The 22457-nt window shown below is 42.7% G+C and overlaps 1 gene segment (V, D, J or C); it reads right to left on the bottom strand.

Annotated features, from left to right (window-relative positions):
• Window positions 1-17154: 17154 nt before the first annotated feature.
• On the bottom strand, window positions 17155-17815 carry LOC125753695 (immunoglobulin lambda variable 1-40-like). The segment is given in 2 exon segments: window positions 17155-17555; window positions 17668-17815. Coding segments are annotated over 2 exon segments (444 nt in total).
• Window positions 17816-22457: the final 4642 nt, after the last annotated feature.

Genomic DNA, 22457 nt, shown 5'->3' with positions numbered 1-22457 from the left:
TACAATTAAAATCAGGATATTAGAAAAGAAGAATTCTTTCCATAAAGGATTATAATTGTCAGTATTTTGTTTGTTTATTTATTTATTTAAAAATTTTTATGTTCTGTCTCCCTTTCTGATATTTCCCACACATTTCTTCTCCCTTCCCTTATATTCCCTTTCACTATTATTTATATTCCCCATATGAGTGAGACCATATAATGTTTGTCCTTCTCCGATTGACTTACTTCACTCAGCATAATACCCTCCAGTTCCATGCACATTGAAGCAAATGGTGGGTGTTTGTCGTTTCTAATGGCTGAGTATTATTCCTAACTCTGGGAAATGAACTAGCGGTGGTGGAAGGGGAGGAGGGCGGCGGGTGGGGGTGAATGGGTGACGGGCACTGAGGGGGGCACTTGACGGGATGAGCACTGGGTGTTATTCTGTATGTTGGTAAATTTAACACCAATAAAAAATAAATTTATTAAAAAATAAAATAAAATAAAAATTTTTATTTATTCATTCATGAAAGACACACATGGAGTGGCAGGGACACAGGCAGAGGGAGAAGCAGACTCTATGCAGGGAGCTGACGTGGGACTTGATCCTAGGACTCCATGATCACGCCCCAGGCTGAAGGCAACGCTAAACTGCTGAGCGCCCCAGGCTGTCCCGTCATTTTTTAAAAAAAGATTATTCTTAATATTTTAAAATATGCAACTCAGTTCCATTGCTCTGAAATGAAACCTAATAAAGTACACATTAGGGAAATACAAAGTGTGGATTTCTTCCATTTTTCGTTTTTTAGCTGTAAAAGAAGACTTTTAATGTTCCTTTTTTTTTTTGAGGAAATGTATTTAGCCTCCATCTATAGTTCTGATCCAACAAGCATTTTTTTAATAAAATAAGTTTTTATTGGTGTTCAATTTACCAACATACAGAATAACACCCAGTGCTCATCCTGTCAAGTGTCCCCCTCAGTGCCTGTCACCCACTGACCCCCACCCCCCGCCCTCCTCCCCTTCGACCGCTCCTAGTTCATTTCCCAGAGTTAGGAGTCTTTATGTTCTGTCTCCCTTTCTGATATTTCCCACACATTTCTTCTCCCTTCCCTTATATTCCCTTTCACTATTATTTATATTCCCCAAATGAATGAGAACATACACTGTTTGTCCTTCTCCGATTGACTTACTTCACTCAGCATAATACCCTCCAGTTCCATCCACGTCGAAGAAAATGGTGGGTATTTGTCATTTATAATGGCTGAGTAATATTCCATTGTATACATAAACCACATCTTCTTTATCCATTCATCTTTCGATGGACACCGAGGCTCCTTCCACAGTTTGGCTATTGTGGACATTGCTGCTAGAAACATCGGGGTGCAGGTGTCCCGGCGTTTCATTGCATCTGAATCTTTGGGGTAAATCCCCAACAGTACAATTGCTGGGTCGTAGGGTAGGTCTATTTTTAACTGTTTGAGGAACCTCCACACAGTTTTCCAGAGTGGCTGCACCAGTTCACATTCCCACCAACAGTGTAAGAGGGTTCCCTTTTCTCCAATCCTCTCCAATATTTATTGTTTCCTGCCTTGTTAATTTTCCCCATTCTCACTGGTGTGAGGTGGTATCTCATCATGGTTTGGATTTGTATTTCCCTGATGGCAAGTGATGCAGAACATTTTCTCATGTGCATGTTGGCCATGTCTATGTCTTCCTCTGTGAGATTTCTCTTCATGTCTTTTGCCCATTTCATGATTGGATTGTTTGTTTCTTTGGTGTTGAGTTTAAGAAGTTCTTTATAGATCTTGGAAACTAGCCCTTTATCTGATACATCATTTGCAAATATCTTCTCCCATTCTGTAGGTTGTCTTTTAGTTTTGTTGACTGTATCCTTTGCTGTGCAAAAGCTTCTTATCTTGATGAAGTCCCAATAGTGCATTTTTGCTTTTGTTTCTTTTGCCTTCGTGGATGTATCTTGTAAGAAGTTACTGTGGCCGAGTTCAAAAAGGGTGTTGCCTGTGTTCTCCTCTAGGATTTTGATGGAATCTTGTCTCACATTTAGATGTTTCATCCATTTTGAGTTTATCTTTGTGTATGGTGCAAGAGAGTGGTCTAGTTTCGTTCTTCTGCATGTGGATGTCCAATTTTCGCAGCACCATTTATTGAAGAGACTGTCTTTCTTCCAGTGGATAGTCTTTCCTCCTTTCAAATATTAGTTGACCATGAAGTTCAGGGTCCACTTCTGGGTTCTCTATTCTGTTCCATTGATCTATGTGTCTGTTATTGTGCCAGTACCACCCTGTCTTGATGACCACAGCTTTGTAGTACAACCTGAAATCTGGCATTGTGATGCCCCCAGATATGGTTTTCTTTTTTAAAATTCCCGTGGCTATTCGGGGTCTTTTCTGATCACACAAATCTTAAAATAATTTGTTCTAACTCTCTGAAGAAAGTCCATGGTATTTTGATATGGATTGCATTAAACGTGCAAATTGCCCTAGGTAACATTGAGATTTTCACAATATTAATTCTGCCAATCCATGAGCATGGAATATTTTCCATCACTTTGTGGCAACAGACATTTTGTAATCTGAAATACGTGAACTTGGCTTTTTGTGAACTAATGCCTCCTGAGTCACTCATACACGTACTTGAAATTAGGACTCACACAGGGAAAGAAATCCATCCAGATCCTTCCCAGCCCCATCTCTCCTTGGCGGGTCAGCATTTATAGTGCTCTGGGCTCAGCTGTTTGGCCATGAGACGTCAGTAATCACATGATATTTGTATCCACACTGAATGAAACAAAGTGTATGTGTCCCTTCCTCATCTTGGTCTCTCACTGGACCCAGCACCACTATAGTGTAACCCCTAGGGGTACTCAGCCTCGTCCTCAGGCTGCGCACTAGCAGATTGTCAAGTCAGATTTATTCCCAAGAAGGGAGCCTAGAAATCAGTATTTATTGTTTCTTTTATAAATAAATGCTCTAGACTTGGCCAATATTTTCCTGGATCCAGTATGGATAGTGTTCTGTGCTGGAGGCATAGTGAGAGTGACTGTCCCTCCTGGGGACACGACCATGAAGGCTCCTGAGTCACCACAATCTGAGAATTGGTCCCTGAAAGGAAAATAGGCCCTTGTTAGGAATGAAGAAGAGAAGTAGAGGGATCCCTCCTAAGGATGCCTCTGAGATCTCCATGAACAGGGGAAGTGTGTGAGGAGGGGGAGAAGAAGGAAAGGACTCAAGATCATAGTGTGGAATTTCCACAGATTTCCTGGACTTAAAACTGGCCATGGTCTCTGGGATGTCTTTTTTTATTTGTTTCTTTTTTTTATATTCCAAATATCTAACACAAGTGTAATAGGAGTACAATTTAGTAATTCGAGAATTAAATAAATGAGCCAGTGCTCATCACAAGTGCACCCCTTAATCCCCACCACCTTTGTAACCCATCCCTCCACCCACCTTCCATTTGGTAAGCATTAGTTAGTTCTCTAGAGTTAAGGATTTATTTCTTGTTTTCTTCTCTTTTTCCCCTATGATGCTTTGTTTCATTTCTTAAAGTCTACATGAGTGAAATTATATATTTTTCTTTCTCTGATTGAATTATTTCACTTAGCATTATACTCTTTAGCTCCATCCACAACTTTGTAAATAATAATATTTCATTCTTTTTTATGGCTGAGTAATATTCCATCATATATATGTGTATATACACATATATAACTTCTTTAACCATTTATAAGTTGGGCTCACACTATAATCTGGGTATTGTTGGAAATGCTACCATGAACCTCAGGGTGCATGTATCCCTTTAAATAGTATTTTTGTATTCTTTGTGTAAGTAACTAGGAGGTATTGCTGAATCATAGAGTATTTCTATTTTTAACATATTGAGTATCCTCCAAACTGTTTTCCAAACGAGCTACACAACTTTGCACACCCATCATCAGTGCAAGAGGGTTCCCCTTTCTCTGCGTCTTTGCCCACACCTGCTGTTTCCTATGTTGTGTCTCTTAGTTGTTATGACTAGTGTGAGGTCATATCTCAGTTTTGCTTTGATTTGTATTTGGGATGATTCCTTTATCTCCTCCTCAGTTCCAGGGATGAAGGGCATGCTGGGTGGTATATTATGCATAAAGGATCCCACAATGCCATCTACTTCTGGATCCTCAGCCCATCTAGGAGCTTCCATCCAGGGAGGAGTTCTGGGGTGGGTGAGAGTTATGAGATTCTCCCTTGGGAGGAGACAGCTGCTGTCATCTCTCCCTCTGGCAGTGAGCCCCAGCACAGGGACCAGGCAGGTGGAACCATTTCAGTTGGTTTCAGGTCTTGCCAGCTCTGAGCAGGTGCACAGCGACCCCTGGTGACAGCCTCAGCAGATCAGTCAAGATGGTGGGAACTGCAGAAGGAATGGAGCCCATTTTTGGTTTCAATAATCAATGTCCTCACTGACACCAGGGAGCAGAGGGTCAAATGCATGTCCAGCTCCCTTGCCTCATGCATCAAAATTCAGTATTTTCATGTCCAGGGAGATCCCAGACTCAGTTCCCCATGGTTCAGACAGTCACCAGCATTGGGTATATGACAACAAACCAGTTTTGCCATGTACACTGCATTCATTCTGTCTGCTGAGCGATGGGGTTCAGATGAGCTCCCCAGGACCTGCTAAAATCATGGGTGGGAAAAACTGGAGGGCAAACTTGCCAAGTAGGCCTGCCTTGCCCAGAATTATTGATGTTCCCGTGGGATGGAGGCTCAGCTATCTCCTGAGTAGCCTACACCATGGCTGGTGGGTGTTGGGACACTGCCTGCTTCTGCCAGGAGGATATGGACACCATGTCTCTGCTGAGCAATAATGTGACCCCTGCACGAGGGTACAGTTTGGGGATTCATTAGTGTGTGCATGTGGTGGGCAGGTTTGTCCAAATATTTCCTCCACTCAGGCCAACTTATCTCCATATCCTCTCATCATAGGAGTTGCTGCTTTTGTAGTTTTGGTGCTTTTTGGTTTGATTTTCTGGATCTCAGGCTCTGGATGATTCTTGGTTGGAGAAACCTACAGCATCTTGTTTTACACATGGGGGACCTAATACAAGAAAAGGAATCAGGGTATGTACTGTTGTGTTTTCTTCAGTTTGTTTGAAGTTTTCCTTCTTTTTTTACCTTCAAATGACTTCCTATACTTGTTTGTTGTAGTGTGTCAGGACATATCAGTTGTAAGAGAAAGGACCTGCATGAATGGGAGCACTTCCTACTGTCCAGAACTGGAGATCCTCATGGTACCTGCTCTGAATGCTTTCCTCCATTGCTAGGATGGTTGGGATCCTGCTGAGCTGCTGCGATATAGGTGCTTTATCTTGATTCTCAAGATAATAATATAAGACAAAGACAAAGACATGTATAATAAAAGACAAAGAACATGATTGTTATTTTTACATTACTCTTTATAAGGTAATAAAAAGTAAATACATTCCATAACCAAGAAATCAATGTGAGCAGTTTTGCAGGCTGGTTGGAAACCAGTGTAGCACAAATGTTTGTCTTTGTGTTCTTAAATGCAGAGGAGTGGAAAGGAGAAATTTTTATTCCTTTTTTCCCTTATGTGTTTAAGTGTAGAAATTTTGTTCTGTAATAATTTTATATTTCAGAAAAAATGCAAATACAATGTAGAGATCTCTACATTTCACCCAGCTTTTTCTAGTAATAACATTTTGTGTTGTTATGATGCATTTAAAACACCAGTGGTCTGATCATCTTGCAAAATTGCAGACTTTATCTGGATTTCAAAGTTGTTTTATTTACTTATTTATTTTAAAATAGTTTCTTATAAAAATTTTCAAAAATCAAAAAATAAAATAAAATAGTTTATTATATATTTAACATACGTATTTATTTCTTTAAAGATTTTATTCATTTATTCATGCGAGACACAGAGAGAGAGGGAGGCAGAAACATATGCAGAGAGAGATGCAGGTCCATGCAGGGAGCCCGATGTGGCACTCGATTTGGGGACTCCTGCATCTCACCCTTGGCCAAAGGCAATGCTTAACTGGTGAGCCATCCAGGCATCCCTTAACATATGTGTTTAGGGCAGCCCTGGTGGCTCAGTAGTTTAGCGCCGACTTCAGGCCAGGGTGTGATCCTGGAGATCTGGGATCCAGTCTCATGTTGGGCTCCCTGCATGGAGCCTGCTTCTCCTTCTGCCTGTGTCTCTGCCTGTCTCTTTCTATCTCTTTGTGTCTCTCATGAATAAATAAGTAAAATATTTAAAAAAGCATATGTGTTTAATGCTTATGTATTTTTGAGATATAATCTCAAATATATAATATTTATATATTGATTACAAAGTAGATGCAAATATGTATATTTTTTTCTCTAAGAGAAAATCAGTACCACGGATGAAATAATAGCATATACCAGTTTATGCCAGAAGAGTTTGAGTCTGTAAGGCAAAAGGAAGACTGGGGTGATGACTATCCTGTCATCCTGACCATCCTGTAAATAATGGGAGCAAGGGAATACAAATGACCCCCCTCTGCATCTTTTCCCTCATCACTGAATGGAGCTCCTTGTTGATGAAGGAGGAAGGAAAGGGAAGAATCAGGATAGGGCAGAGAAGCCCCAGAACTCAGCTCCCGGAGGACTCATTGTTGGCATTCCCATCTCCCTCTCCTCAAAGGTCTCTCAGTCTCGATCCAGGTAGCAGTATTGGTGTGTTTTTCAACATGCAAATTTGACCAGGTATGGGATTATCTCCCCCTGCCTGAACATCAGCTCTGAAAATGACTCCATGAGGATTGAGGATGAAATGTGACTGGAGAAAGTCAGTCAGAACTGAGAACTCATTGAGACTCCAGGGACTCCTGTGCAGCACAATCACACTAAGCTGAGGACACTGCCTGCCCAGTTTGAAAGAATTTGTGTATTTTCTTAGACATCTGGCCCAGAAGTCTGTTCTCACAGGACCCATACAACAGCTCCCCCTGCTGCGCTAACATGCTTACCCCACCATTCCCTCTGACATGACCCAATACTCCTGGAATGGTGTCCAGACTGTGCAGCTGGATCATTTTAATATCACTGCCCAGGACAGGAGAATGAAGAGTTGCCCCCTGTCGCCTTTGGTCCTGACACTTATTTTCAAATCACTAATGGCCTCCAGACATTAAATAAATGATGTATTGCATGAAGCTCATATTACCAGATATTACAGAATTATCTGACATTGAGTTTGCTTCTTCCAGGTGCTGGAGGTCATTACCAGTCTATTGTCATCTTGAAACAAGTAAAGGTCATAAGGTTCTCAGGGTACCAAGGTGGTTCAAACCTTGTAATAATTCTATGTGAATTCTTCTTTTGTTTGAAAGTTGTTTTCATTTTTTATTGCCTATATATTCTCCTGTCAGGGCACAGGTCTCAGTGTTAAGTCTTTGCAGCATATATTTGCTATGACAATATAATGCCATCAGGGGAAATGTGTCTTCCACTCCTCCTTACTTGTCTGAGATAAAAATTTCCCTTGAATGTTAGTCAGAAATTCTAATTTGTTTGTCCTTCTGATATACTTAGTATTTTTAGGCTCATTCTGTTACTTACTCAGCACGATGATTCCTATCAAGAGAACATTACTATAAATAGACCTCTCCTCACTTCTGAGGTGTTCTTCAACCTCCCCTGCACTCAAACCCTCGTGGTCCCGCAATCTACGTACATTGGATCCTAGCCTAGATGTTTTGTTCAGATTTCCATGGAATTCACTGGGGTTGTGTGTCTAAGATCTGAGTCCAATGAACAGCTATTGTCCAACATCTTGCCTAACAGGGAACCAGAGGGGATGAGCAGTAGACATTGAGGGATTAAACTGGAGGCAGTGCCCAAATGGCAGGATGGCACTGAATGTGGAGATGTATTTGGATGGTGGTGGTTGTAGCTTCACTATATTAAGTCATCCAATCCATTGCCACCATGTCCTCTCACTTATTTAAATCTGTTTAATTCTTGGTAATCTTTGTAGTTTTAAGTTTACAATGTTTTTTTTTTTTCCTACTGGTTATATTCCCTCCCAAATGTTTTATTCTTTTTGATGATATCCTAAATGGAATTGTTTATTAGTATCTTTCTTGGGCTTCTTCATTTTTGATATAGACAAAACTAGCTGATTGTTATAGGGCATAACCACTTGAACTCCTGTAGGAGACACTAGATAGATTCCCATTGAGGGTTGGAAGAGTAGGGACAAGTAACGGAACAGGAAAGCATATGAGTAGGAACCTCTGCATCTGTGATCTTAAAATAAGCAATCTCACATGATTGTATGCACAGGAGAAAGTAGATGACTAAATAGAATGGGTGTTGCCTCCACCTCTTATGGGGAAAATAGAAAACCCCAAAGCTTTTCTTCTTTTCCAGTTTGAGAAACACCTAATTTATGTTTTCCTAAACCTATGTAATCATTTGTGAAACATGTATTTCACAAGGACCAAGAATTCTCTGATTGATGCAGAAGAAGGAGTAATAGGTTGGGTGAGGAAGGAGCTTCCCTCTTTGTTCCTGACTCAGTGATTTTGGCAGAACGGAGAGGAGAAATATGCTTCCAGATCTTTAGTTCCTCAGGATGTGGCCCCTGGGAGAGGACACTGACCTCTCTACAAGCATCCTTTCTCTGCTGGTTCTCCAGCTCCCACTCCCTCCTCCAGGCTCTAACATCTCCTCCATCTCCTCACTGGACCACGATTCCCCTTTTCTGAGATCAATGATATCTAGGGAATACCCCTCAAGATTTGTCACACACCAAGGACTGTTGGATTATTTGAAGGTGGAGAAAAAAAGTATATTTCACTCCAAATAAGTATCTTTTTTCTAATTACGCTGGAATCATGCAGTTAGTAACCTATAAGTTTTTGGTTATAAATTATTTCCCAGATAATTATACCTTACTTAATTGATTCATATGTTCCAATACTGAGACTTTTCAGATTCAAATTAAGAAGTTATAGAAATTATTCAGTATTGAGTGTCTAGAGTAAGAACCAGATATTCATAAAGTATATAATTTTCAAATACATGGTAGTATCTGAAATGTATATAAAATCTAAAACACATAGGTATAGGTGAGATATGATACATGAGTAACAAAATGTCAGATTGTGAAAATAAGAGTAATTCATGGGATCCCTGGGTGGCGCAGCGGTTTGGCGCCTGCCTTTGGCCCAGGGCGTGATCCTGGGGACCCGGGATCGAATCCCACATCGGGCTCCCGGTGCATGGAGCCTGCTTCTCCCTCTGCCTGTGTCTCTGTCTCTCTCTCTCTCTCTCTCTGTGACTATCATAAATAAATAAAAAAATTAAAAAAAAAAAAAAAAAAGAGTAATTCATGTTGAGGAGGATGGGGATGATCTCAGTGAGTCCTTAGGGGAGGAGGTTGTCAAAGACCAGCAGTCCTCCCCTGAGATGTATGGGTCTGCCCCAACTCTGAATTCTCCAAGTGAGGAAGGCTCTGAATGAAGATTCTTGGGATGATATATGGACCTTCAACACAACTAAGATTCCCTTGCAAAGATGCATCTTCTCCATATGAGGTAGTGGCCTATTCCAATACATATATTCCACATGTCTGCTTGTCTCTGCTTCTGGTCTCAAAGGCAAGTATAAAAAGGAGAAGTTGGAGACAGAATTATGAAATTCTGTCATAGAAAAACGTGGTGCAGGGAAAGGCTCTATATGAGCCTGTTGAGGAATGAGAGACATGTTCTTCATGGAATCCCAGATGAAAGTGAGATGTCCACCATGTCCTCTGAGAATGGAGGTGATTAGTGTTTGGGGAACCAAGTCAATACAGAGGGATAGGGGCTCAAAAGTTTGAAGATGCCCAAGAGAGAAGAGAAGGTTAAGCAAAAAGTGCAGGGTGAGGGAGGACCATCAAAGGCAAAGGGAATGGAACTCCTCTGCCTGGACCATTGCAAGTTACCTGGCACAGAGCCCCTGCCCCTCCACAGGAGAGCTGTCTGAGGAACCTTCAGAATGTGCTGGAGTGAATGGATGAGGGCATGAGGAAGCTGAATGGATACAGAGAACCTGGGAGAAGACTGGTCTTTTCAAAGCTCAGGCTACTGTCAGGTAAGAGAAGCCCCTGTGAATTTAACAACTTGTCATCTGCCTCTCACCTTAGTCTTCCAGTTTGAGGGATTTCTACTCACTCCTCTCAGGACACCTCCCAGTTCTTCCTCCCAAGTGTCCTGTCCTCAGTTACCCTCTCTGACATTTGGTCACCTGAACAGTGACCTGAATCATGCTTACTTTGTATTCTTAGTATTCATGTGTGCAGAGTACAAACAGGTGGGCATTGTGGAATCCCACATTGTGGGTTGGGGGTCGCGTGGTGGGCACCACGTCCTGTAAGGGAGGGCAGGATATTCTCTCTGAGATAAACTTGGGTAGCAGGTGGTGTTCTCATGTGCATTTTAGGTGGCATTTGGGCATTGAACGATGAAGGAAATATGACAGCACAGCCTCTTGGGCACCACCATGGTATCTTGGGACAGTTTCCCTCCTTCTTTCCTTTTGCTCTTGTGAATGGCTACTCATGACATATGGGATCTCATTCCCCATGAGTGTTCCCTACATCATTCTGGACTGGTGATGGCTTTTGTCACAGGAAAAAGGAAGAGATGATATATATTTAGATATGGGTTGAGGGAAAGCCACCATCCAGTTTCACCAGGGGGTTATAGAGTCACAGCAGAGGAGAGCCTCAAATGGGTGGAGTCGTTGCTCCAAGTCCCACTGGAGCAAGCTCAGGCCCCTCTCACATGTGAAGAATGATGACATCAGTCCTTCATTCTTGTCAGTTGCCAGGAGCCCACCCTGTTGTCCCAAAATTGTGACCCGTATTAAAGCAAAATTGAACACCAATAAAAAATAAATTAAAAAAAAAACTGATCTTGGGACCTATGAGTAGCCAGATTAAAATTTGGTTCTAAATCTTTCAAAAAAAAAAAAAAAAAAGCAAAATGGTGCTTCAAAGTCAAGTATTTCAATGACAGAATAAGATAAACCCCTTGAAAACTTTTAAATGAAAATGTATTATACACAAATATGGAATTAACTAATTAAATGTGGACAAAAGAAATAATAAAAAAAATTGGATTAATAATAAATAACAGGTACAATTTATTAATAAGAAAAAATGGTCAAAAAATGCTTAAATAGAGGAATTTCCTAAAAAAAATTAACAATATTATTAGGAACTATTCCTCAAAAAGGCATAAAATACAGTGAACTTCAAAAAAAAAAAAACTAAGGAGGCAGGGTAAGATGGAGGAAGAGTAGGGTCCCCAAGTCACCTGTCCTCACCAACTTACAGAGATAAGTTTCAAATCATCCTGAAAACCAAAGAATTTGGCCTGATATTTAAAGAGAGAATAGGGGATCCCTGGGTGGTACAGCAGTTTGGCGCCTGCCTCTGGCCCAGGGCGTGATCCTGGAGACCCGGGATCGAGTCCCACATCGGGCTCCTGGTGCATGGAGCCTGCTTCTCCCTCTGCCTGTGTCTCTGCCTCTCTCGCTCTCTCTCTGTGTGACTATCATAAATAAATAAAAATATTTAAAAAAAAGAGAATAGCTTGAATGTCACAGAGAGGAGTTTGCACTTCTAACAAGGTAGGCAGGTAGGAAAAAAATAAATAAGAATCAAATAGGGGAGGGGCCCCCATGAGGAGCCTGGCTAAGGGCTGTGGTGAAAGCCTCCAGGACAGGAAATCCCAGTCCTGGAGAAGGAGGAACTTTAAAAAATCAACACCAGATTCTTCCCGGAGGGAAAGGTGCTTGCAGGGAACTCTGGCAGGATCCTAGGAGGGGCAGTGGAGTGCCCAGGTTCCCGAGGTCACTAACAGAGGAAGTACACCCAGTGGAGAGTGCACCACAGACCACAGGCCATGAGCGGTAAGGGCTGGAGTGCATGTCCAGCAGGGACTCAGGAGAAGCTCAGGTGGTGGCTCCAGGTGAAGGGGGCTGGGTGCCCCAGGAACACAATTCCAGCTGCGCAGGCCCTGGATCACAGGATGCCAGGGGACACAGCCCAGGATCCTGTACTCTACTCAAGACAGGCAGAGGCGGGGAGGGCACAGGACAGCGAGAAAGCTCTGCCACCCGGCGGCCCTGAGCTGTGTAAATCAGCACCCCCCTCCCCGCTCTCTGCCGGCCAAGAGAGCATCCAGGCCAGTACAGACTGGGTACTGCAGTAGTAACTGCGGGAGCTGACTCCAGGGCTGGAGAGCTGGCCGCCGCCACTGTGGTTGTTCCTCCTGGTGTCATCTTGTACCTAGGACTGAGCAGGGGCCTCACAGGATAAACAGGCCCCCCTGAGCCATGCACCTGGCAGGGACCTGGGCAGCTCCCCCAGGTGCACACACCTGAGAATCAGCACAGCAGACCTCTCCCCCAGAAGACCAGCTGGAAAAACAGGAGAAGAGCAAGTTCTTGACCAAACAGTGCTGGAAAGCTCCAGGGGAAGTCAAGGGATTTACAGTATATAGAACCGGAGGATACTCCCCCTTGTTTTTGTTTTTGTTTTGTTTTTTCTTTTGTCCTTTTTTTTTTCTTTTGCTTCTTCTTTTTTCCAGTACTACTTCTTTTAAGCGACTTTGCACTGAGCAAAATGACTACAAAGAAGAACTCACCATAAAAGAAAGACTCAGAAACAGTACTTTCTGCCACAGAGTTACAGAATTTGGATTACAATTCAATGCCAGAAACCCAATTCAGAAGCACAATTATAAAGCTACTGGTGGTTCTGGAAAAAAGTAAAAGGATTCAAGGGACTTCATGACGGCAAAATTTAGATCTATCAGGCCGAAGTTAAAAAATCAATTAAATGAGATGCAATCTAAACTGGAGGACCTAAAGACGAAGGTTAACGAGTAGAAGAACAAATGAGTGACATAGAAGACAAGTTGATGGCAAGAAATGAAGCTAGGGAAAAAAGAGAAAAACAATTAGAAGATCATGAGGAAATGTTAAGAGAAATAAATGGCAGCCTCAGAAGGAAAATATCTACATTTAATTGGGGTTCCAGAGGATGCCAAAAGGGACAGAGGACCAGAACGTGTATTTGAACAAATCATAGCTGAGAACTGCCCTATTTTGGGGAGGGAAACAGGCATTCAGATCCAGGAGATAGATCCCACCCCTAAAATCAATAAACACCGTTCAACACCCTGACATTTAATAGTGAACTTACAAATTCCAAAGATAAAGAGAAAATACTTAATGCAGCAAGAGACAAGAGATCCCTAACTTATATGGATAGAAATATTAGATAAACAGAAGACCTCTCCACAGAGACCTGGCAGGCCAGAAAGGGCTGGCAGGATATATTCAGGGTCCTAAATGAGAAGAACATGCAACCAAGAATATTTTATCCAGCAAGGCTCTCATTCAGAATGGAAGGAGAGATAAAGAGCTTCCAAGACAAGCAGGAACTGAAAGAATATGTGACCTCCAAACCAGCTCTGCAAGAAATTTTAAGGGGGACTCTTAAAATTCCCCTTTAAGAAGAAGTCCAGTGGAACAATCCACAAAAACAAGGACTGAATAGATATCGCGATGACACTAAACTCATATCTGTCAATAGTAACTCTGAACATGAACAGGCTTAATGACCCCATCAAAAGGCGCAGGGTTTCAGACTGGATAAAAAAGCAGGATCCATCTACTTGCTGTCTACAAGAGACTCATTTTAGACAGAAGGACACCTACAGCCTGAAAATGAAAGGCTGGAGAGCCATTCACCATTCAAATGGTCCTCAAAAGAAAGCAGGGGTAGCCATCCTTATATCAGAGACTTTTTTTTAAAAGACTCTATTCATTTATCCATGGGAAACACACACAAAGAGAGAAAGAGAGAGAGAGGGAGAGAGAGAGAGAGAGAGAGAGGCAGACACAAGGCAGAGGGAGAAGCAGGCTCCATGGAGGGATTCTAAGGCAGGACTCAATCCCGGTACCCCAGGATTACATCCTGGGCCAAAGGCAGGCGCCAAAGCACTGAGCCACCCAGGGATCCTCTATATTGGGAGACTTTAAATGGCATTCTCTACAAACGACAGATTTTCTAACACAACATGTCCAAAGAAACAGGAGCTTTAAATGATACACTGGGCCAGATTAATTTCACAGATATTTATAGAACTTTACATCCAAAGGCAACCAAATACACATTACTTTCAAGTGCACATGGAACTTTCTCCAGAATAGACCACATACTGGGTCACAAATCAGGTCTTAACTGATAGCAAAAGATTGGGATCGTCCCCTGCATATTTTCAGACCATAATTCTTTGAAACTAAAACTAAACCACAAGAAGTTTGGAAGTATTTCAAACACATGGAGCTTAAAGACCATCCTGCTAAAAGATGAAAGGGTCAACCAGGAAATTAGAGAAGAATTAAAAAGATTCATGGAAACTAATGAAAATTAAGATACAACCATTCAAAATCTTTGGGATGCAGCAAAAGCAGTCCTGAGGGGGAAATACATCACAATACAAGCAGCCATCAAGAAACTGGAAAAATTTCAAATACAAAAGCTAACTTTGCACCTAAAGGAACTGGAGAAATTACAGCAAATAAAACCTACACCCAGCAGAAGAAGAGAGTTAATAAAGTTCCAGAACTCAATGAAATAGAGACCAGAAGAACTGTGGAACAGATCAAGAAAACCAGGAGTTGGTTATTTGAAAGAATTAATAAGATAGATAAACCATTAGCCAGCCTTAATAAAAAGAATAGAGAAAAAGACTCAAATTAGTAAAATCACGAATGCAAAAGGAGAGATCACCACCAATACCAAAGAAATACAAAAGATTTTAAAAAATTTTTATGAGCAGCTATATGCCAATAAATTAGGCCATCTAGAAGGAATGGACACATTTCTAGAAAACCAGAAACTACCAAAATTGGAACAATAAGAAATAGAAAACCTGAACAGGCCAATAACCAGGGAGGAAATTGAAGCAGCCATCAAAAACCTCCTAAGACATAGAAGTCCAGGGCCAGATGGCTTCCCAGGGGAATTCTATCAAACGTTTAAAGAATAAACCATACCTATTCTACTAAAGCTGTTTGGAAAAATAGAAAGAGATGGTGTACTTCCAAACTTGTTCTATGAGGCCGGCATCACCCTAATTACAAAAACAGACAAAAACCCCACCAAAAAGGCGAATTATAGTCCAATATCCCTGATGAACAGAGATGCAAAAATTCTCAACAAGTACATTAAGAAGATTATTCATCATGACCAAGTGGGATTTATCCCTGGTTTGCAAGGCTGGTTCAACACTCGTAAATCAATCAACCTGATACATCACATCAATAAGAGAAAGCAAGAACCATATGATCCTCTCAATAGATTCAGAGAAAGCATTTGACAAAATACAGCATCCATTCCTGATCAAAACTCTTCAGAGTGTAGGGATAGAGGGAACATTCCTCAACATCTGAAAAGCCATCCACGGAAAGCCCACAGCAAATATCATTCTCAATGGGGAAACACTGGGAGCCTTTCCCCTAAGATCAGGAACAAGACAGGAATGCCCACTCTCACCACTGTTATTCAACATAGTACTAGAAGTCCTAGCATCAGCAATCAGACAACAAAAAGAAATAAAAGGCATTCAAACTGGCAAAGAAGTCAAACTCTCCCTCTTCGCCGATGACATGATACTCTACATAGAAAACCCAAAAGACTCCACCCCAAGATTGCTAGAATTCATACAGCAATTTGGCAGTGTGGCAGGATACACAATAAATGCCCAGAAGTCAGTGGCATTTCTAGACACTAACAATGAGACTGAAGAAAGAGAAATTAAGGATCTCATTAGATCTTGGAAAAACTTTTGGCTATTGTGAAAGCAATGTCTTAATAAAAGTCAAATAAACAGAAACAGAGACACTTATACAATGATGACATGCTCTCTCACACAGACATAGAACACAGTCTCACATCCAGAAATATAGCTAATGGGATGGTGGGGGGAAGACATTTCTACAATTTCAGGAATGTGCAAATATGATGTAAACACCATTAAACTCAACAGCTTTTTTCAAGTATTAGATGATGTGAGTGAACAAGAAAAAATACCTGGTTAAACCTCAGCATTGATGGAAATTGAAAGGGAGTTATGTCAGAAGATCTAAATATATGATTCAGACATGGATACTCTGAGTTTGGTGCTTCAGTGACAGAAGAAATCACCCAATGAGCAAAAAGAACAGGTATTCCTAATGAAGACAAATAAGGGGATTACATGGGTCTGGAAACATCTAGAAATAGGTAAATGACCAAGGATGGAGATCCTGGATTCCTCAGAGGTCAGATGGGAGGTGAGCACTCTGGATCTGCCACCCCCAGTCCATATACTTCAGTACAAAGAAACCCTGTGTCAGAACCTGATGGGGGAGATGACCTTTCTGTGTCCTTTGAGACCTTTTCTCTAGGAAGGTGGTGCAGGAGTGTCTTTGAGGACACAAGGGAAGGAATAGCATTGAGACCCCAGGTGGTGGCTCTATGCTTTACATGGACCTGGACCTGTGTTGGCAAAAGGAACAGCAGATGGAGGAGCCACCGGCTGAGCCTGAGCAGCTGCTGGGGCCTCGTGCTCCCAGCAGATGACAAAGGGGTTCTGGTCCCAGTTCTCAAAGACCTGGGATTCTGTGTGAGCCTTGAAATGCTGTCACAGGAGGGACAGTGAAGAGTGACCTCACCATCCAGGATCAGTCCAATGATGATCAGAGAGAACGAGCTGCCAGATATGGAACCAGAGAATGGATCAGGGTCCACAGAAGACCTGACATCATAATAGATGAGGATTTGACTGCCCATTCATGGAGCGGTTGGTAACAGGTCACATATTGGACACATGCCTGATGTGTCCTGACTCAGAGCTGGATGCAGGGACCCTGTTTCTGCCCTGACCTGTCATGGACTCTGTCTCAGGGCAGCTGACCCTGGCACCCAGGAATATGTGCTCAATTTAAGAAAATCATACAGCATCTTGCTCCCAAGGACAGGCTTCAAGGAGAAGTTTAAGAGAATGTGGAAAGAATTATAGACAAATTCCTTTAGGGGGGGTCTCAGACGTCCATTTATATCAAACAAACAAAGAAGCACTGACTTGGCCAAACTTTCAGGACTGCACTGGCAGCCCCATCACAGTGGGGATGGCAGGTTTGTGTCTCACTTCCCCCCAGGCCCGGAGCACTGTGTGAGCACCAAGCGTGGGATCAACAGACTGACAGTAATAATCAGCCTCGTCCTCAGCCTGGAGCCCAGTGATGGTCAGGGTGCCTGAGTTGCCAGAGCTGGAGCCAGAAAATCTGTCAGGGACCCCTGAGGGTCGATCCCCATCACTGTCCACGAGGAGTTTAGGGGCCTTTCCTGGGAGCTGTTGGTACCAGCTCGCACCAAATCTACCAAAGTCATTTGTGCTTCCAGAGCAGGAGATGGTGACCTTCTGGCCCAGGGCCCCAGACACTGAGGCCGGCTGATTCAGCACAGACTGGGCCCAGGACCCTGCAAGGGGGAGAGACACAGAGAGGGTGATGCTCTCTTCTACAGAAAAGGGGAAAAATCAGAGCCCATGTGCCCTCCCAGGATCCCTTCCCCTTTCCCCATATCCAGTCACCTGTGCAGTGAGCGAGGAGTGTGAAGAGGAGAGGGGACCAGGCCATGTCGGAGGACATCACTGATTGATCCTGCCTTCTGGGGATCCACAGCTGAGCAGACCTCCTCTAATCTCTCCCTTCCCCTATTCATCCTCTGAGAGAGGGAGGGGCCATCCATGCAAATAAGACCCTAGTCCCTCTGTCTGAGGACACAAGGGGGTAAGGCTGGGAGGGGCTGCATGGGACAGGGGTGCAGAGGTCCCAGCTATGAGCCCTGACACAGGCAGTATCAGGTGGCAGGTTTTCTGCTCTGATCAACCCTTGTCCCTCAGAAACATGTGAAGGGTGCTCCCTGGGTCCAGACCTAGACACAGCATTGTACAACATGGTGACATGAGTCCATTAGGGATAACTCCTGCCTCCTCACCATACTGTCCACTGTCAAGTTCCTTAGGGCCAGGCCTGGTGTCCCCTTATGTGGCCTCCCATCCCTACAGGACACATTTTTACCCTATTCATGCTCCACATAGTGAGTCTGTCCACAGATCCCTGGGCTATTCATGGGACAGACTGAGGTGATGTCTTTTGTAGAATTACATAGATGAGGATCACGTCCAGAGCAGTGATGAGTCCACATTGACACATGGCCAGTTCTGTGCAGGAGGCTGATATCTTTCCTCTTACCTGATTCCTCTCTGTTTGGAGAGTCCTCTTCTCCCAGAAGTTCCCTCAGCACTGAGGACCAGGGAGCACTCTTTCCAGGCTGTGGGTAGAAGCTGTCGTGTGCATTGTAGAGGATTATACACTGGACATACCTCAGAAATCTCTGCCAGGCCTGAGTCCCCAGCAGGGAGCACAGGGCCCAGCCCCCAAGAACAGGCTCCTTAGTGTCAATGATCCTCAGTAAGCAGTGGAGTAGGGACCACAGGGCAGTCCCACCGCGCCCCCTGCTGGTTGCAGAGCACACACTCACCCTGGCCTGAAGACCTGAGTCCAGCTGGTTTCTGCAACTTGCCAGGTCCCTGTCTATTCTCACATCTCTCATCTGATTTCTAGAGACGGGCGATTCCAGTATATTGTACCTGATTCTTTTGTATCTCACTCTCGAGAGGTGTTTCATTCTCAGGAGTTTCAGGAATGTACATCAATGGCAGCTATTTTCACCCCAGAGAAGACCCTGCACTCTTTGAACCACTTCATTGGTCTTTGATTTTGGTTAAACATTCATTGTTAGTTTTCCATCAGTTTTGTTTCCAGATAAGAGTTTTTACCTACTGTGCCATAAATTGTGTTGTGTTGCACTACTTCATGTTGTCATAAGAGAAAGATTGCCTGGAACGCCTGGGTAGTTCAGCAGTTGAGCGTCTGTTTTTGGCTCAGGGGGTAATCCTGGGGTCCTGGGATCGAGTCCAACATGGGCCTCCCCACAGGGAGCCTGCTTCTCTCTCTCCCTATGTCTCTGTCCCTCTCACTGTGTCTCTCATGAATAGATAAATGAAAGCTTAAAGAAAGACTGCTCTAATAGCTACCATGACAGAAGCATGATGTATGTCATTTTGCAGATTCTATGTTTACAGCATGCCACACTGTCAAAAAATAGAGAGAAGTGGAGGAGCCAATTCTCAGACATTTATTTCTGGGCTTCTATCTTTGCCTCCCTCATGTGAAGAAACTTCTTTTCTCTGAACACTGAACTCCTGCACCAACATTGTTCGATAGATTTGCCACCATGGGGGCTTTCCAAAGAATTTTGGATGAGGAAGTAAATATTACAATTTCTTGATTATATGGTGTATTTTTACCAAGTCCATGCTTATGTATGCAAATGACAATTTTCCTGGTACTTGGTTTGGTGAATTGTCAGCAGATGTTCATACACCTGACCTGTATGTTGTAGTTCATTTGCTCAAGGACATTGTCTTCTGTGCTCAGAATATGCTCTATGATCCAGCTGCTCTCTCTGGTTTCTTCAATCAGCAGCTGGAGGCTAATCATGTCCTTTCTTGTTCTCTGCAGGAACCCATTGAATCCAGTCCATGGGACTGTCACCTTCACCAAGATTGAAGTCTGTGTTTTTCTCTTGTTCTGTCCTAATATCAAGTGCTTAGTTCTCAACTCCTATCTGATCAATTCAGCCCTCCAAATGTAAAATGTTCCACAAGCAGCAATTATCGTTTTTGCCTTAGATATTTTCCTCTTTTTTATTGAATTTCAATTTGCCAACTTATAACACCCCGCTCTCATCCCATCTAGTGATCTATTCCTCTTCATGGGAATCCTATTAAGGTTAAGTCACACATTCATTCAAGAAACTGGTGTTGAATTTGTCCTTCGTGTCAGGCTAGGTTTTGAGCTTTGTGGATACAGTAATAACACATATACACAAAAGGAAAAAAATTCAAGTGTGGGACACACAGCAAAGACAGTCAGAGAAATGTCTCTATGTGGCTGGTACTACCTGACCATTGATCATTCTGGGTATCTGGAGCTCATTGACTTCTGAGAACCCCTCACCTCATATAGAACATCAACAATGTCTTCCTCCATGCTCTCTCTGGAGCCTGCCCTAGGCCGTCACACCTCCCTGCTCCATCCAAGTGCCTGAGTGTAGGTGTCCAGCCCTGCTCACCTGGTGTTGGTTTCCAACACTCTAGGGAGCCTCCCAGGTGTGAGTGGAAATGGGCTCCTGTCCTCACAGGGAATGGAAACAAGCGAAAGAGGAAGGCTACTCCAGGTCAGTAGATGACTAATAAGCAAAGGAGTTCTGCATACAAGGCTTGTGTTGGTCAGCAGCAAGAAAAATAGATCCTCACACACATCCACTAAGTCTTATATTTATGAAGAGGCCTTCACAGGGTTGTGGCATAAACACACCACATCAACACCACATTGCTATCTCAAGGATACATTCTTGGAGCACACTCTGGAAGAAGCTAAGTCAAGCAGAACCCATCATCTACAAAGGACAGAGGTTAATAACCTCAGAGTGCCTGGGTCCAGCTTCTGGATCAGTTTGTGATTACAACTTTTTATGATATACCCAGCAACTGGCAATGCAGAATTCCTCCTGTGTTCTGTCCACCAATTTTGTTTCTTTCTTTTTCCACAAATAATTCTTTCTTTCTTTCTTTCTTTCTTTCTTTCTTTCTTTCTTTCTTTCTTTCTTTCTTTCTTTCTTTCTTTCTTTCTCTTTCTTTCTTTATAATAAATTTACTTTTTATTTTTTTATAATAATACATTTATTTTTTATTGGTGTTCAATTTGCCAACATACAGAATAACACTCAGTGCTCATCCTGTCAAGTCTCCCCCTCAGTGCCTGTCACCCATTCACCCCCACCTCCCGCCCTCCTCCCCTTCCACCACCCTTAGTTCGTTTCCCAGAGTTAGGAGTCTTTATGTTCTGTCTCCCTGTCTGATATTTCCTACCCATTTCTTCTCCCTTCCCTTCTATTCCCTTTCACTATTATTTATATTTCCCAAATGAATGAGAACATACAATGTTTGTCCTTCTCTGATTGACTCATTTCACTCAGCATAATACCCTCCAGTTCCATCCACGTTGAAGCAAATGGTAGGTATTTGTCATTTCTAATGGCTGAGTAATATTCCATTGTATACATAAACCACATCTTTATCCATTCATCTTTCTATGGACACCGAGGCTCCTTCCACAGTTTGGCTATTGTGGACATTGCTGCTAGAAACATTGGGGTGCAGGTGTCCCGGCGTTTCATTGCATCTGTTTCTTTGGGGTAAATCCCCAATTGCTGGGTCGTAGGGTAGGTCTATTTTTAACTGTTTGAGGAACCTCCACACAGTTTTCCAGAGTGGCTGCACCAGTTCACATTCCCACCAACAGTGTAAGAGGGTTCCCTTTTCTCCGCATCCTCTCCAACATTTGTTGTTTCCTGCCTTGTTAATGTTCCCCATTCTCACTGGTGTGAGGTGGTATCTCATTGTGGTTTTGATTTGTATTTCCCTGATGGCAAGTGATGCAGATAGCTGGGGGCATCACAATGCCAGATTCCAGGTTGTACTACAAAGCTGTGGTCATCAAGGCAGTGTGGTACTGGCACAAAAACAGACACATAGATGAATGGAACAGAATAGAGAACACAGAAGTGAACCCTCAACTTTATGGTCAACTAATATTCCATAAAGGAGGAAAGACTATCCACTGGAAGAAAGACAGCCTATTCAATAAATGGTGCTGGGAAAATTGGACATCCACCTGCAGAAGAATGAAACTAGACCACTCTCTTGCACCATACACAAAGATAAACTCAAAATGGATGAAAGATCTAAATGTGAGACAAGATTCCATCAAAATCCTAGAGGAGAACACAGGCAACACCCTTTTTGAACTTGGCCACAGTAACTTCTTGCAAGATACATCCAGGAAGGCAAAAGAAACAAAAGCAAAAATGCACTATTGGGACTTCATCAAGATAAGAAGCTTTTGCACAGCAAAGGATACAGTCAACAAAACTAAAAGACAACCTACAGAATGGGAGAAGATATTTGCAAATGACGTATCAGATAAACGGCTAGTTTCCAAGATCTTTCTCTTTCTTTCTTTCTTTCTTTCTTTCTTTCTTTCTTTCTTTCTTTCTTTCTTTCTTTCTTTCTTCCTTCCTTCCTTCCTTCCTTCCTTCCTTCCTTCCTTCCTTCCTTCCTTCCTTTTTCTTTCTTTCTTTCTTTCTCTCTTTCTTTCTTTCTTTCTTTCTTTCTTTCTTTCTTTCTTTCTTTCTTTCTTTCTTTCTGATTCTATTTATTTATTCATGAGAGACACACACACACAGAGGCAG

Source organism: Canis lupus, chromosome 26, assembly GCF_003254725.2.
Source record: "Canis lupus dingo isolate Sandy chromosome 26, ASM325472v2, whole genome shotgun sequence".
NCBI lineage: Eukaryota > Metazoa > Chordata > Mammalia > Carnivora > Canidae > Canis > Canis lupus.
This window is presented reverse-complemented; position numbering and strand designations above follow the sequence as displayed.